This window comes from Acomys russatus, chromosome 16, assembly GCF_903995435.1.
Source record: "Acomys russatus chromosome 16, mAcoRus1.1, whole genome shotgun sequence".
Taxonomy (NCBI): domain Eukaryota; kingdom Metazoa; phylum Chordata; class Mammalia; order Rodentia; family Muridae; genus Acomys; species Acomys russatus.
Window position 1 is genome coordinate 27454652 of NC_067152.1, and position 12326 is coordinate 27466977.

Genomic DNA, 12326 nt, shown 5'->3' on the forward strand with positions numbered 1-12326 from the left:
AGTATAGAGATCAGAGGACAACTTTGTTCTCTCCTCCACCCTGGTGCTCGGGGATTGAACTCAGGTCTTCGGGCTTGAAGTGTAACAACCAGCCCTGGTTAGGAGCAGCCCGGTTTTTGTTGAAACTGTCTTATGTAGCCCTGGATGGCTGTGAACCTGCTATGTAGTGGAAGATGGCTGGAATTTCTGAGTCTCAGGTTGGAACGGTGGCTCAGAGGTTAAGAGCACTGAGTTCAAGGCTAGCCTGCCCTACAAAGAGAGTTTCAGGACAGCCAGGGCTAGTACACAGAGAAACCCTGTATAATAACAAACAAAACAAAACAAAAAAAAAAACACTATCTGCTCTTGCCAGAGGTCCAAAGTTCAATTCCCAGCCACCACATAGTGGTTTAGAACCATCTATAAAAAGATCTGGTGCCCTCTTCTGGTGGGCAAGCATACATGAAGGCAGAACATGGTATACATAATAAATATATTTGTTTTGGTTTTTGAGACAGGGTTTCTCTGTGTAGCCTTTGCTGTCCTGGATTCACTTTGTAGATCTGGCTGGCCTTGGAATCACAGCCATCTGCCTACCTCTGCCTCCCGAGTGCTGGGATTACAGGTGTGCTCCACCGTGCCCACTGACGAAGAAGAGGGCGTTAGATTTTATTGTAAATGCTTGTGAGCCACCATGTGGTTGCTGGGAATTGAACTCAGGACCTTTGGAAGTGCAGCCAGTGCTCTTAACCTCTGAGCCATCTCTCCAGCCCACCCCTGCCCCCACCTCCTGTTTTAATCTTTTTTTTTTTTTTTTTTTAATGGAGGAACTGGGGGAAAGGGTCCCCAGTCAAGGCCCCTCACATATTTTTATATTTATTATGTATACAGTGCTCTGTCTGCAAGTACACATGCAGGCTAGAAGAGGGCACCAGATCACAGTATAGATGGCTGTGAGCCAGCATGTGGTTGCTGGGAATTGAATTCATGACCTCTGGAAGAGCAGTTAGTGCTCTTAACCTCTGAGCCATCATCTCTCCAGCCCCCTTAATCTTCTTTATTGTCTGATCACCACTGGATGTATTCTGGGTTTATTATTTCTTCATCCCATCCCAGCGTATTCATAAATGTGCCCAGTGAACTTTGCTCTGTTCTAGCCTTTTCTTTTTTGTAAAGATTTATTATGTATACAGTGTTGTACCTGCAAGTACACCTGCAGGCCAGAAGAGGGCATCAGAGCATATTATAGTTGGCTATGAGCCACCATGTGATTGCTGGGAATTGAACTCAGGACCTCTGGAACCATGTGATTGCTGGGAATTGAACTCAGGACCTCTGGAAGAGCAGTCAGTGCTCTTAATCTCTGAGCCATCTCTCCAGCCCTAGCCTTTCTACCTAAAACAGTGCACTAAACAGACAAGTACTGAACAACAGCAACGCTGTGGAAACTAGGCGAGATTCTGTCTCAAAACAAACAAGCAAACAAAAAACTATAACTGTGCCAAAGGTAAAGCTAACATTTGCTTTGACTTCCTTAAACTCTCTAATATTCAGTTTTGAACTCTCTCCTGCAAGGTGCTGGATTCTGTCAGGCAGTGGTGGTGCAAGCCTGCAATCCCAGCACTCTGGAGGTAAACAGAGGCAGGCGCTTCTCGGTGAGTTCAAGCCAGCCTGGTTTACATCGCTAGTCCAGGACAGCCAAGGATACACAAAGAAACCTTGTCCCGAAAAAACAAGAAGAAGAGGAGGAGGAGGACGACGACGACGACAACGCTGGGTTCCTTAACAAATTAGTTACTTTATAAGGCCAGATTTCTGGACCCCAGCCCCCCCCCCCCCAATCCAGGGCATTTCTATGTAACTCAGGCTGATTTCCTATTTGCAGCGATCCTTCTGGGACAAAAGCTGGGGCCGTAGATCACCGCTAGTTCTTTACAGGAAGCCTGAGGCTTGGTTGTTTTCTTTTCTGTGATCTCCGTGGATGGTTTGCCTGAGATGTTTTCTGATGGTTATCTGGGTTCCCTCGACACCAGCGACTACCAACTGGACTTTCCGGTCTTCTTTAACTTCGCCGGGAATTCGTACCTCTAGGTCTCTCTTTCCCGGAGCTACTGAGCTAGCACAGTGAGCTACTGTGCTTGCAAACCAGAGTGCAGAGCTGCATGGCGCCCAGAGTCTTACAGACGCTGCGAGACCCGACCCCTAGGTATTCCAAAACACTCAGCTGTGTGCGGAATGGGTATATGGGTAGAGCTGTCTAGTAGCTTTGCTGGGAACGCTGGCCCGGAACAAGCACAGCAGTGTGGTCCCACTGTCCCCATCTCTGGCACTGGGAAGCAACGCCCAGATAGGTCTGGCTTTGCCAACCGCCTTCTGGCTAACTGGAGAAAGCAAAGGCCATCACGAGATCGCGAAATAGGCTTTGCAGCCCTCCAGGCCGCTTCCGGCCAGTCTAAGCGGATCCAGTGCCAGGGTTTCGCGCAGCCTGCAAGCTTCTGTGCTCAGCCCCGCCCCGACGCGCCCCGCCCCAGAAGTCTCAGCCGAATTCTTCCATAACTGGGAGTTGCACTGTTTGACTGCTCTGAGTTCCCGTAGCTCGCTGCTGGGAGGCTAGAGGGCAGTGCTTCCGGGCCGCAGCCTAGGACGCCTCCACGGCGCTGTAAGTAGAAGCAGAATCTCAAGAGTTCAGTGAGTAGGAAAGCAGCCCGAGCCACAGCGTCCCCTCTGGTCCCCAGCCTTCGAGTCTTCGCAGATGCCGGCTCAACTTAACAGGAGAGGCTAGGATTCCTAACGCTCCAACCCCATGACTCAGGGGTTCCTGGCTGGTTCCTCCTGCCAGGACCCTGGTTACCATCACCGAGGGGCCCCCCTACCGTGCTCCTGGTCCCTCCTCCTGCATCCTTGTTGCCTTGCAGGCCTCAGGCCTCAGCCCATCTAGTCACTCGCTTCGTCTCCCTGACTGTCTGCAGGCCTGGATAGCATGGCAGTATTCCGCTCCGGCCTCCTGGTGCTGACGACGCCGCTGGCCACCCTGGCCCCACGCCTGCCTCCCATCCTGACCTCGGCTGCCCGCCTGGTGAACCACACCCTCTATGTACACCTGCAGCCAGGCATGAACCTGGGGGGACCCGCTCAGCCCCAGGCCAGCCCTGTGCAGGCCACATTTGAGGTTCTGGATTTCATCACGCACCTCTACACCGGTGCCAACGTGCACAGGCACCTGGATGTCAGAATCCTACTGACCAACATCCAAACCAAGAGCACCTTTCTCCCTGTCCTGCCCTCAGTCCAGAATCTGGCCCACCCTCCAGAAGTTGTACTGACGGACTTCCAGACCCTGGATGGGAGCCAGTATAACCCCGTTAAACAACAGCTAGAGCGTTATGCCACCAGCTGTTACAGCTGTTGCCCACAGCTGTCTTCTGTGTTGCTGTATCCGGATTATGGGACTGGAGAGCTGCCTGTGGAGCCTCTGAATGCCCCCTTACCCTCCACCATAAGGCCAGCTTCCCCGGTTGCCAGGTCTCCGAAGCAGCCTGTGCGCGGCTATCACCGCGGGGCCGTGGGTGGTACTTTTGACCGCTTGCACAATGCCCACAAAGTGTTGCTCAGTATTGCCTGTGTCCTGGCCCAGGAGCAGCTTGTGGTGGGAGTAGCGGACAAAGATCTGTTGAAGAGTGAGTGAGGGAGGGGGACCCTGGAGGAGGGCAGTGGAGGACACTCATCACACGTTTCCTTGCCTCCCCGAGTTGCCAAGATCAAGGAAGGGTAGGGCCACCCGGCACCTTTCCAGAAGGGCTCAGTGCCTGTCACCCTGTTAGTGCTAAGGGACTAGCAAATGAATGCGCGTGGTATCCTCAGTGTGTGTGTGGTCCGGTCACTTTAATGGAGTCAGAGCTCCCCAAATGGGGAACTAAGGGATCTGCACCTCATGGTTCTCCAAGTGATGAGCACGATGACGGGAGCAGGTGGAGTGGTGCTTGGGATTCCCGGGCTAGCCGACACCTGCTTCCCTGTAGCCATTCCTTAGTGGCCTGTTCTCTGGGTACCTGTCAGCCCTTGCAGTGACCAGGCTGCTTATTTGATTCCTCCCTTTTGCGCCCCACCCCACTCCCCCACCCCTGCTGCCCCCAAATGTCTTGCTGCCACTCCAATGTTTGGGGGAGGTCTACCCCAGAGGGGAAGATCTCACCGTTGCTCTTGGCTCCTTCCTTAGGCAAGTTGCTCCCCGAGCTGCTCCAGCCTTACACGGTGCGTGTGGAACATCTGAGTGAGTTCCTGGTGGACGTGAAGCCCTCTCTGACTTTTGATATCGTCCCTCTCCTGGACCCCTATGGGCCTGCTGGGACTGACCCCACCTTGGACTTCCTGGTGGTCAGCGAAGAGACCTACCGTGGGGGGATGGCCGTCAACCGCTTCCGCCTTGAGAATGTAACCCCTGAAGGAGACTGGCAGAGGGAATGGAAGGAGGGGGGGGGAGCCTGTCAGAAATACTGTGGCCTCTGAGTAGGGAAGGGAGGGCGGGGGGGGGGGCAGGGGTTCAGGCTGAAAGAAAGCAAAAGGGACTTGGCCTGTGGCGTTGGAGGAGGAGAGGGGTGGGTAAAGGAAAGGGCCGACTGGGGCTCCTGGTGACGTCACTTTCCCCTGACTCCCTTTCTCTCCCTCCTCCTTTACCTCAGGGCAAGGAGGAACTCGCCTTATACCAGATACAGCTGCTGAAGGACCAAAGCCACAGCGAGACCGAAGAGGACAAGGTCAGCTCCTCCAGCTTTCGTCAGCGCATCCTGGGAAGCCTGCTGAAGCCTCCCAACGTGAGCCTCCCCTCCTCCTCCCTGACTGGGCATGCTGAAGGGTGGACAGGCTCTCCCCTGGACACCTGAGCTTGAACTCCCCGGTAACTGGGGTTCCCCGCTTACCTTTCTCCAGCAGAGGCCAGAGCTGCCGTCAGGCCTGTACGTGCTTGGGCTGACTGGCATCAGCGGCTCCGGGAAAAGCTCAGTAGCTCAGCGCCTGAAGAGCCTGGGAGCGTACATCATCGACAGTGACCTGCTGGGCCATCGGGCCTATGCTCCCGGGGGCCCCGCCTACCAGCCTGTGGTGGAGGCCTTTGGGACAGGTTCTACCTGGAGACGGGTGGAGGTGGCCTAAGGTGGGAAGATGGCCTGATCGCTTTGCTTAGCCCTCTTTCTCTGTCACCCAGATATTCTCCATAAAGATGGGACCATCAATAGGAAGGTCCTGGGCAGTCGGGTGTTCGGAAACAAGGTGAGCACACACCTAGTTAGGAATTGGTCAGCGGCCACGCCTGGTGGCCCACGACTTTGATCCCAGCACTTGGAAGGCACAGGCAGGCGGATCTCTGTGAGTTCGAGGCCAGCCTGGTCTTACAAAGCGACTCTAGGATAGTCAGGGCTGTTACACAGAGAAGTCCTGTCTTGAAAAACTTAAAAAAAGAAAGAAAGAAAGAAAGAAAAGAAAAGAAGATGTTTTATAATAAGTTTGTTTACCATTTTCAAAAAAAGAAAGAAAAAGAAAAAGAATTGGTCATCAGCTACACCAGATCCATGGGCGGGGTCTAGTGCACGCCCTAGTGTGGCACAGGAAGTCAGTCTCTGTCTGCTAGGCTGGCTGTAATTCTCAGGGAAGCTAACCTCTGCCTACTCCCTCTGGTCCCCTCCCCAGAAGCAGCTGAAGATCCTCACAGATGTCATGTGGCCAGTTATTGCAAAGCTGGCCCGAGAGGAGATGGATTCAGCTGTGGTTAAGGGTGAGTGGGTGGGAGGGGTGAGGAGTAGGAGGGGTGAGTGAGTGGGTGGGAGGGGTGAGAAGTAGGAGGGGTGAGTGGGTGAGTGGGAGGGGTGAGGAGTGGGAGGGGTCTGTGGGTGCGAGGGGTGAGTGGGTGGGAGGGTGTGTGGGTGGGAGGGGTGAGTGAGTGGGTGGGAGGGTGTGTGGGTGGGAGGGGTGAGTGAGTGGGTGGGAGGGTGTGTGGGTGGGAGGGGTGAGTGAGTGGGTGGGAGGGTGTGTGGGTGGGAGGGGTGAGTGAGTGGGTGGGAGGGGTGTGTGGGTGGGAGGGGGTGAGGAGTGGGAGGGGTGAGGGGAACAGTCGAATGGGACAGGTAAGCTTTAATGCCCTGTGGGACCTTCCTTGGCCCCAGGCAGACCGTTCACTGCCCAGGACTGGGTGTCTGCGCTGACAGGTAGCAGGTGTCAAGGTGCTGCTGGCAATGACTAGGATTTCCCCACAGGAAAGACCCTGTGTGTCATTGATGCTGCTATGCTGCTTGAAGCCGGCTGGCAGAACATGGTGCACGAGGTGTGGACCATTGTTATCCCCGAGACTGAGGTATCTGGACCCCCACTCCACCCCGTCTGAGCCCATGGCACACAGTGTCCTGCTCTGATCCGGTCCGCTGAGCTTGGATACTTCTTGATCCGTGTGTTATCCGTGCCCAGGCTGTACGGCGCATCGTTGAGCGGGATGGATTGAGTGAGGCAGCTGCTCATAGCCGGCTGCAGAGCCAGATGAGCGGGCAGCAGCTGGTAGAGCAGAGCCACGTGGTTCTGAGCACCTTGTGGGAACCACGAGTCACACAGCGCCAGGTTGGTGCAAAGGGAAAAGACCAGGTTGTTGGAAGGGAAGGTTCCGTGGTTTTCTTCCTGACCCTGCCTTTTCTTCTAACCATTCTGGACTGGCCAAAGGTGGAAAAAGCCTGGAATCTCCTACAGAAACGTCTCCCAAAGGCTCAGCAGACCAAGAACTGAGAATGGATTTTCTGTGGCGCCAAACTGGCCCGTGGAGCTAACTCATCTGGTGGTGAAGAACGGAGGCCCTCGATGTTCACCGGGCCTCAAGGGCTTCAAGCAAAGCTGTGCAGGACACAGAAGCCCGGAAGTCTGCCTAACATGCTGGAATCTAGCCAGCACCGAGGACACAGCTAATGGACCAGTCCCCTCTAGGGTGCTGTCCGCTTTGTGGTGGTGGATGTGATGTCTACCCCGTGTTGATGGGTTGTGGTAAAGACCGGACCCAGGAACCGAATTAAAGATGTTTTCCTAGTGCTGCCTGTGTGGTTCCTGCTTGCTGCTCCAGTGCCTCTATTTGCATCTTTGGGCTTCTAATTCAGGGCCGGGGAGTGCTATGGTTAAGTGTAGCCTTTAAAGCTAGCCAGGCCGAAGTCAGCCTATCAGGGACGAGCTATGTGCTTTTGAGTATGTTACATACTTTACTGTAAGCCTAACTTAAAAGGCTTTTTACAATGCTTAATTCCACAAAACACCTTGTCAGAGACCAGCCGGGTGTTGGGAGATCAATGCTGGAGGAAGCTTTGTACCCCATTGGATCAGATCAGGTGACATTGGGGAAGTTCTTGACCCTGATGAGGTTGCTGCCCCGCCCCCCCATCAGCTGTGCGCGTGCGTACTCGGTGTCACGCTGTTCCTTTTTTTTTGTTTTTTGGTTTTTTTTTTTTCTGATACTAGGGCTCTCGCATGGGTTCTACCACACTTCTAGCCCTTCTGACAATTTTTTTGGAGGGTGCGCCATTGAACAGAAAGTCGCTGCCATGCTAGATTCTTATTCGGAGGCAAGCAGGGACCCGCGAGGGTTGACACTTAGTACGTTAATGCGATATGGCCAGGTGTAGCCACTGCCAGCAGGCGTTTACTAACTTAAGTCGCGCAAGCGCAGCGCTTTCGCCCCGCCCATGCCCGTGATCGCGGATTGGTGGGTTGGATCACATGACTGAGCATCGCCTCTTCCTGGAGGCTAGGGGGCCAGTCCGCTGGCTTGTTTCCGGTTCGGTAGGTCCACGATGACGGAGCCGGGCGCCTCTCCGGAGGACCCTTGGGTCAAGGCAAGCTCCACGGACGCGCACGCCGGCGAGGGGAGGGCGGGTCGGGCTCGTGCACGTAAGGGGTCCGGAAGACGCGGGGCTCCCCAGCTATCCCCAGATTCTCCCTTGCTGTCCGGGCCCCGGGGCTGCAGAGAAGACAGCTCTCACCAGGCGTGTGCCAAGGTGGGGAGATAAACGAGGCGTGTGCACGGGAAAGAGGGGGGTCGTGCCTGGGAGGTGGGGGGGAGGCGACGGTAGGGAGCCTACAGAGAGGGGGCGGCGCCCCTGCGGCCTAGCCAGGCTTGCCTTTGGGAGAACCATTCAGCGGTCCCTGCACCCGCGGTATGTGCATTTGCGGATTGCGCGCGCCTTCCTAGAGGCAAAGGTCTGACAGGTTTCTTCCTTGCTTGGTGCCGCAGGTCGAGTACGCCTACAGTGACAACAGCCTGGATCCTGGTGAGTGCCTACCCCACCGTCTTCGCCTCAGGAATGAACCCTGCCTGTTTCGGTTCTATTCTTGTGGTCTTGCCAGCCACACCTGAGCACAGTCCACTGTCACTGCGCCAAGGTCTTAGCTTGAGAAGCGAGGGAGGAGCTGGAGAATAGGCAGGAAGCAACCATGCGTCACACCTGGTTCCTCTACTCCAGAACGGGAAATGGTGGAAGCAGCAACAGCTGCGAATGTTCATTGCCGCCAGGTGCCCCCTTGTGAGCCAGAAATGACAGTCCTGTGGGCAGTGTAGACTCTAGGGACAGGAGCATTGCAGCATGAAGCGGATGGCCGTGCTGGCTGGCTTTGGCGTTGATGGGGAGAGGTCGGCATTTAATGCCACTGTGCCCATAGGTGACTGAGACCCTGGCAATGTCCCTCCACTCCTTAGTGATTGAGGCCTCTTCTTTTTCAGGGCTTTTTGTAGAAGGCACCCACAAGGGGAGTGTAGTGTCCAGAGCTAATAGCATCGGTTCCACCAGTGCCTCTTCCGTCCCCAACACAGGTAGGCAGCACCATACCCCCTCACACACCTGGGGAAATTTAGCTCTGGCGCTATCTTAGTAGCTTTCTTAGCTAAGGAGCTCCATTATCCACGTGGGGGTGGCTGGAGCTGTGCCAAGCCAGAGGTACACTCTCTCTCACCTCATCCAAGATAATAGGTGCCCAGAAGTTTGCCATCTCTGGGCACCAGGCTCTTCCATCTAGGGAAAGGTGGGCCGACTGTGGACCTTAAAGTGACCTCTTCCTGCCTCCATCCCGACTTTAGATGACGAGGACAGTGATTACCAGCAGGAGTCCTACAAGGAGTCCTACAAAGACCGGAGGCGGCGCGCACACACTCAGGCTGAACAGAAGAGGAGGGACGCGATCAAGGTGACTGCTCCGCGAGCTTCTCAGTCACCCTGCCCTGACCCTGCAGCCCCAGGTGTCTGCAGAGGGAGGGAGCTGGGCTAGTTCCGTGCCTGGACCTCTTCCTCCCAGCCCTCTGTGCTTTGCCCTCTGTCTCTGAGCGTGGAGCTGGAATTAGAAGTGTGTGCTAGCCCATCATGTTCCCTGCTGTCTCCACAGAGAGGCTATGATGATCTTCAGACCATCGTCCCTACTTGCCAGCAGCAGGATTTCTCCATTGGCTCCCAAAAACTCAGCAAAGCCATCGTTCTACAGAAGAGTATGACCAGGGCGAGGGCACGGGACGTGGTAGTGGCTGGGAAGTGACCCAGGTGTGGTGGGAAAGTTGACAGTTTTCCTGGTTCTGACTTCCTGGTTACCCAACCCCTCCCTCTTGGCCCCTACTCCAGCCATCGACTACATTCAGTTTTTACACAAAGAGAAGAAAAAGCAGGAGGAAGAGGTATCCACACTGCGCAAGGATGTCACAGCCCTGAAGATAATGAAAGTGTAAGAGGGGTGCTGAACTGAGGGGGTGCTGCGCTCCGCCACAGTGCACTCTTGTTCACAGGCTGCCCTGGAGAATGCACGGAGGTAATACTGACTCCAAAGCCATCCGCTATAAGGCAGGTCTGTCTGGCCCCACCAGTCTTGCACATATGACAGACACCTGGAGGACGACAGAGCAGGGTGCAGGGAGTCACTGTGTCCGACTTAATGTCTAGCTGATGTTGAACTCATCCCCAAGGGTCCCTAGGAATCCTCTTGTGGTGCGGCCTGCCAGGTTATCCTGCCTCAGCCCCGCTTTGCTTGCATGCTTTCAGGAACTATGAGCAAATCGTGAAGGCTCATCAGGACAACCCTCACGAGGGAGAGGATCAGGTCTCTGACCAGGTCAAGTTCAATGTCTTTCAAGGCATCATGGACTCCCTGTTCCAGTCTTTCAATGCCTCTATCTCTGTGGCCAGCTTCCAGGAGCTGTCAGCTTGTGTCTTCACCTGGGTTGAGGAGCACTGTGAGCCACAGGTATGTTGCGGGCTCTAAGGTTCTCTTACTGCCTCCAAGCAAAGTGGTCCAGCAGCCTCTGCATTTCTTCAGGGTTATCTACAAAGTTTAGTGTTTGGTTTCACTTTGCTGCCTAGCCCAGTGAAGGTCTCCCCTGGCAAACAGGATTGAGCACTCAGTGCCAGGTCTAGCTTTGGCCCGCGACACTGGTGACTCAAAGCTACTCTATTCCTTGGCTGTCCCGTGTGGAAACCAACAGCTTGCAGTTTCTAGAAACAGCGATCTTGGAGATTATAGGACACCCCCACACGCTCCCCCCCTTTAATCCCAGGGCTTTTTATTGTGCTATCTCCTGCTCTTGAGGCATGGCTATTTTTTGCCAAATTTCCCCCTTTCTTTTGTTTCTCTACATTTCTGTTGTGAAGCACTTTAAATACCACAACACTCAAGGACCGTTACAGTGAACACCCATATCCGCCACTCCAGTCATCCCAATGACAGTCTCCTCTTTGTCTCCATCTTGTTTCAGGGATATTTGAAAATTAAAAGTAGGCTCTCAGGGGCTTTTATTTATTTTTTATTTATTAGGTACAGTGTTCTGCCTGCCCGCCATAAGAGGCATTAGATCACACTATAGATAGTTATAAGCCACCATGTGGTTGCTGGGAATTGAACTTAGGACCTCTGAAAGAGCAGTCAGTGCTCTTAACCTCTGAGCCATCTCTCCAGCCCTCCCTCCCCCTTAAAAAAAAAAAAAAAAAAATTTTATGTACATGTGTGTGCCTGATGTCATAGGCCACAAGAGGGCATTGGATCCTCTGAAACTGGAGTTGCAGGTGGTTGTGCGTCACCTGATATAGGGTGCTGGGAACAGGACCTAGGTCCTCTTTAAGAGCCCCAAGTGCTCTTAACCACTGAGACACCCCCCCCCCCCAATACCTTATTTAGTGTGTGAGGTCAGAGGAAAGCTTAGTTCTTTTCTCCCACCTTTTGTGGATTTCACGGAGATCAAGCTCCGGCCACCAGGCTTGCGTGCAAGAGGCTTTCCTGGCTGAGCCGTCTCACCAGCCCTTTTTTCCCCTTTGAGTGCTAGGAAAGTAAGGACTTCGCCAAGCTGTGCGTCTATGACTATTTTACATGCCCTCTTCAAAGGAGCATGCCCAGTCTAGGCAGGTACATTAGAGGCCTGTGCATTCACCCAAACATTGTCTTTCCTAGACTCTCCGAGAGATCGTGATTGGTGTCCTGCATCAATTGAAAAACCAGCTCTACTGAGGGCTCCTGGAGGCCTTTGAGTATGATAGGCCACTGGACTGCTGGGCCTAGGAGACTGGACTGCAAGCCTCACACCGGTCAGCTGGTTTCTACTTGGTGTTTGGTTTTCCCAACCCTGCTTCAGTGGGGTTGAGTGTTTTGTGAAAGCTTCTGATTAATTTATTATTCTCCCCACAATGTTGAACCTACCCAGCATTCTCCTCCCCAGGAAAAGACTCCTGGATAAGCCTGTCCAGGGAGCCTCATAGGAGCCCCTGGCCCTTGGCCCCTTCTCTGTCAGGTTTCTGCTCACAATCTATATACATACTTTGGAAACTGCTGGCCTCTGCTTGATCTCTTGGGCAACACTTGGCTCAAGTTTGGGTATTTTGGCAGTTCTTGAGTTGGAGAGACAGTCCTATGGCCATGAAGGGTGAAAGGCCACCCCATGGCTAGGCTAGCACTATGTGGTCAATAAGGCCAGGGAGCTCTCGCCAGCTTGGGAGGGCTCCCAGGTTCCTGCTGCCCTTACGTTCTACCACCTCCTTCCTCAGCTTGAGGAAGCAATGGCCCATTGACTCGTGCTCTGCCTCTTCCCAAAGGCAAAGAAAGGCAGGTGTCTCCCAGCATGGCATATCTAGATTTTATTTTTAAATATCAACAGTGCATTTTTGTTACATAGAGTTTTCCAAAATTCTAAGTGGCCCTCCAGAGCACCCCCAGCCTCTTCTGGGTAGTGTGTCTGTGTATCTGCCACCACCAGTGTTGCCTATACTTCTAGGACCTGGGAATAAATGGCAGGGACAATACTCAGGTCTTCTGGGGGTAGGCCATGGCAATGCCTTGGGACTCTCAAATGTTGGCGTGTGACAACC

At 54.0% G+C, this 12326-nt stretch overlaps 2 protein-coding genes across 6 annotated transcripts; both read left to right on the top strand.

Moving 5' to 3' along the window:
• Window positions 1-2524: 2524 nt before the first annotated feature.
• Window positions 2525-7044, top strand: Coasy (Coenzyme A synthase). Of its 4 annotated transcripts, none has more exons than XM_051158652.1 (10): window positions 2525-2638; window positions 2949-3656; window positions 4196-4410; window positions 4659-4790; window positions 4906-5095; window positions 5180-5244; window positions 5662-5746; window positions 6225-6322; window positions 6433-6579; window positions 6679-7044. In XM_051158652.1, the coding sequence occupies exons 2-10, from the start codon at window positions 2960-2962 to the stop codon at window positions 6739-6741; spliced, it is 1692 nt and encodes a 563-aa protein (XP_051014609.1). In that variant the 5' UTR covers window positions 2525-2638; window positions 2949-2959; the 3' UTR covers window positions 6742-7044. The 4 variants fall into 4 exon arrangements, with proteins under 4 accessions (XP_051014609.1, XP_051014610.1, XP_051014611.1 ...); XM_051158653.1 differs by having other exon boundaries at window positions 4909-5095; XM_051158654.1 differs by having other exon boundaries at window positions 4659-4733.
• A 683-nt stretch (window positions 7045-7727) lies between these two features.
• On the top strand, window positions 7728-11945 carry Mlx (MAX dimerization protein MLX). 2 transcript variants are annotated; one of them, XM_051158657.1, is made up of 8 exons: window positions 7728-7832; window positions 8231-8267; window positions 8717-8806; window positions 9071-9177; window positions 9373-9472; window positions 9603-9702; window positions 10017-10218; window positions 11416-11945. In XM_051158657.1, the coding sequence occupies exons 1-8, from the start codon at window positions 7791-7793 to the stop codon at window positions 11470-11472; spliced, it is 735 nt and encodes a 244-aa protein (XP_051014614.1). In that variant the 5' UTR covers window positions 7728-7790; the 3' UTR covers window positions 11473-11945. The 2 variants fall into 2 exon arrangements, with proteins under 2 accessions (XP_051014614.1, XP_051014613.1); XM_051158656.1 differs by having other exon boundaries at window positions 7776-7994.
• The last annotated feature ends 381 nt before the right edge of the window (window positions 11946-12326 follow it).

Excerpts from the sequence above, each read along its gene's own strand:
- Coasy (XM_051158652.1), top strand. The coding sequence starts at position 2,960 with ATGGCAGTATTCCGCTCCGGCCTCCTGGTGCTGACGACGCCGCTGGCC. Across the intron at positions 4,791-4,905 it reads GCCTGCTGAAGCCTCCCAAC|CAGAGGCCAGAGCTGCCGTC; the intron begins GTGAGCCTCCCC and ends ACCTTTCTCCAG. Across the intron at positions 6,580-6,678 it reads CACGAGTCACACAGCGCCAG|GTGGAAAAAGCCTGGAATCT; the intron begins GTTGGTGCAAAG and ends GACTGGCCAAAG.
- Mlx (XM_051158656.1), top strand. The coding sequence starts at position 7,791 with ATGACGGAGCCGGGCGCCTCTCCGGAGGACCCTTGGGTCAAGGCAAGC. Across the intron at positions 9,473-9,602 it reads AGCCATCGTTCTACAGAAGA|CCATCGACTACATTCAGTTT; the intron begins GTATGACCAGGG and ends CCCCTACTCCAG. Across the intron at positions 10,219-11,415 it reads AGGAGCACTGTGAGCCACAG|ACTCTCCGAGAGATCGTGAT; the intron begins GTATGTTGCGGG and ends TGTCTTTCCTAG.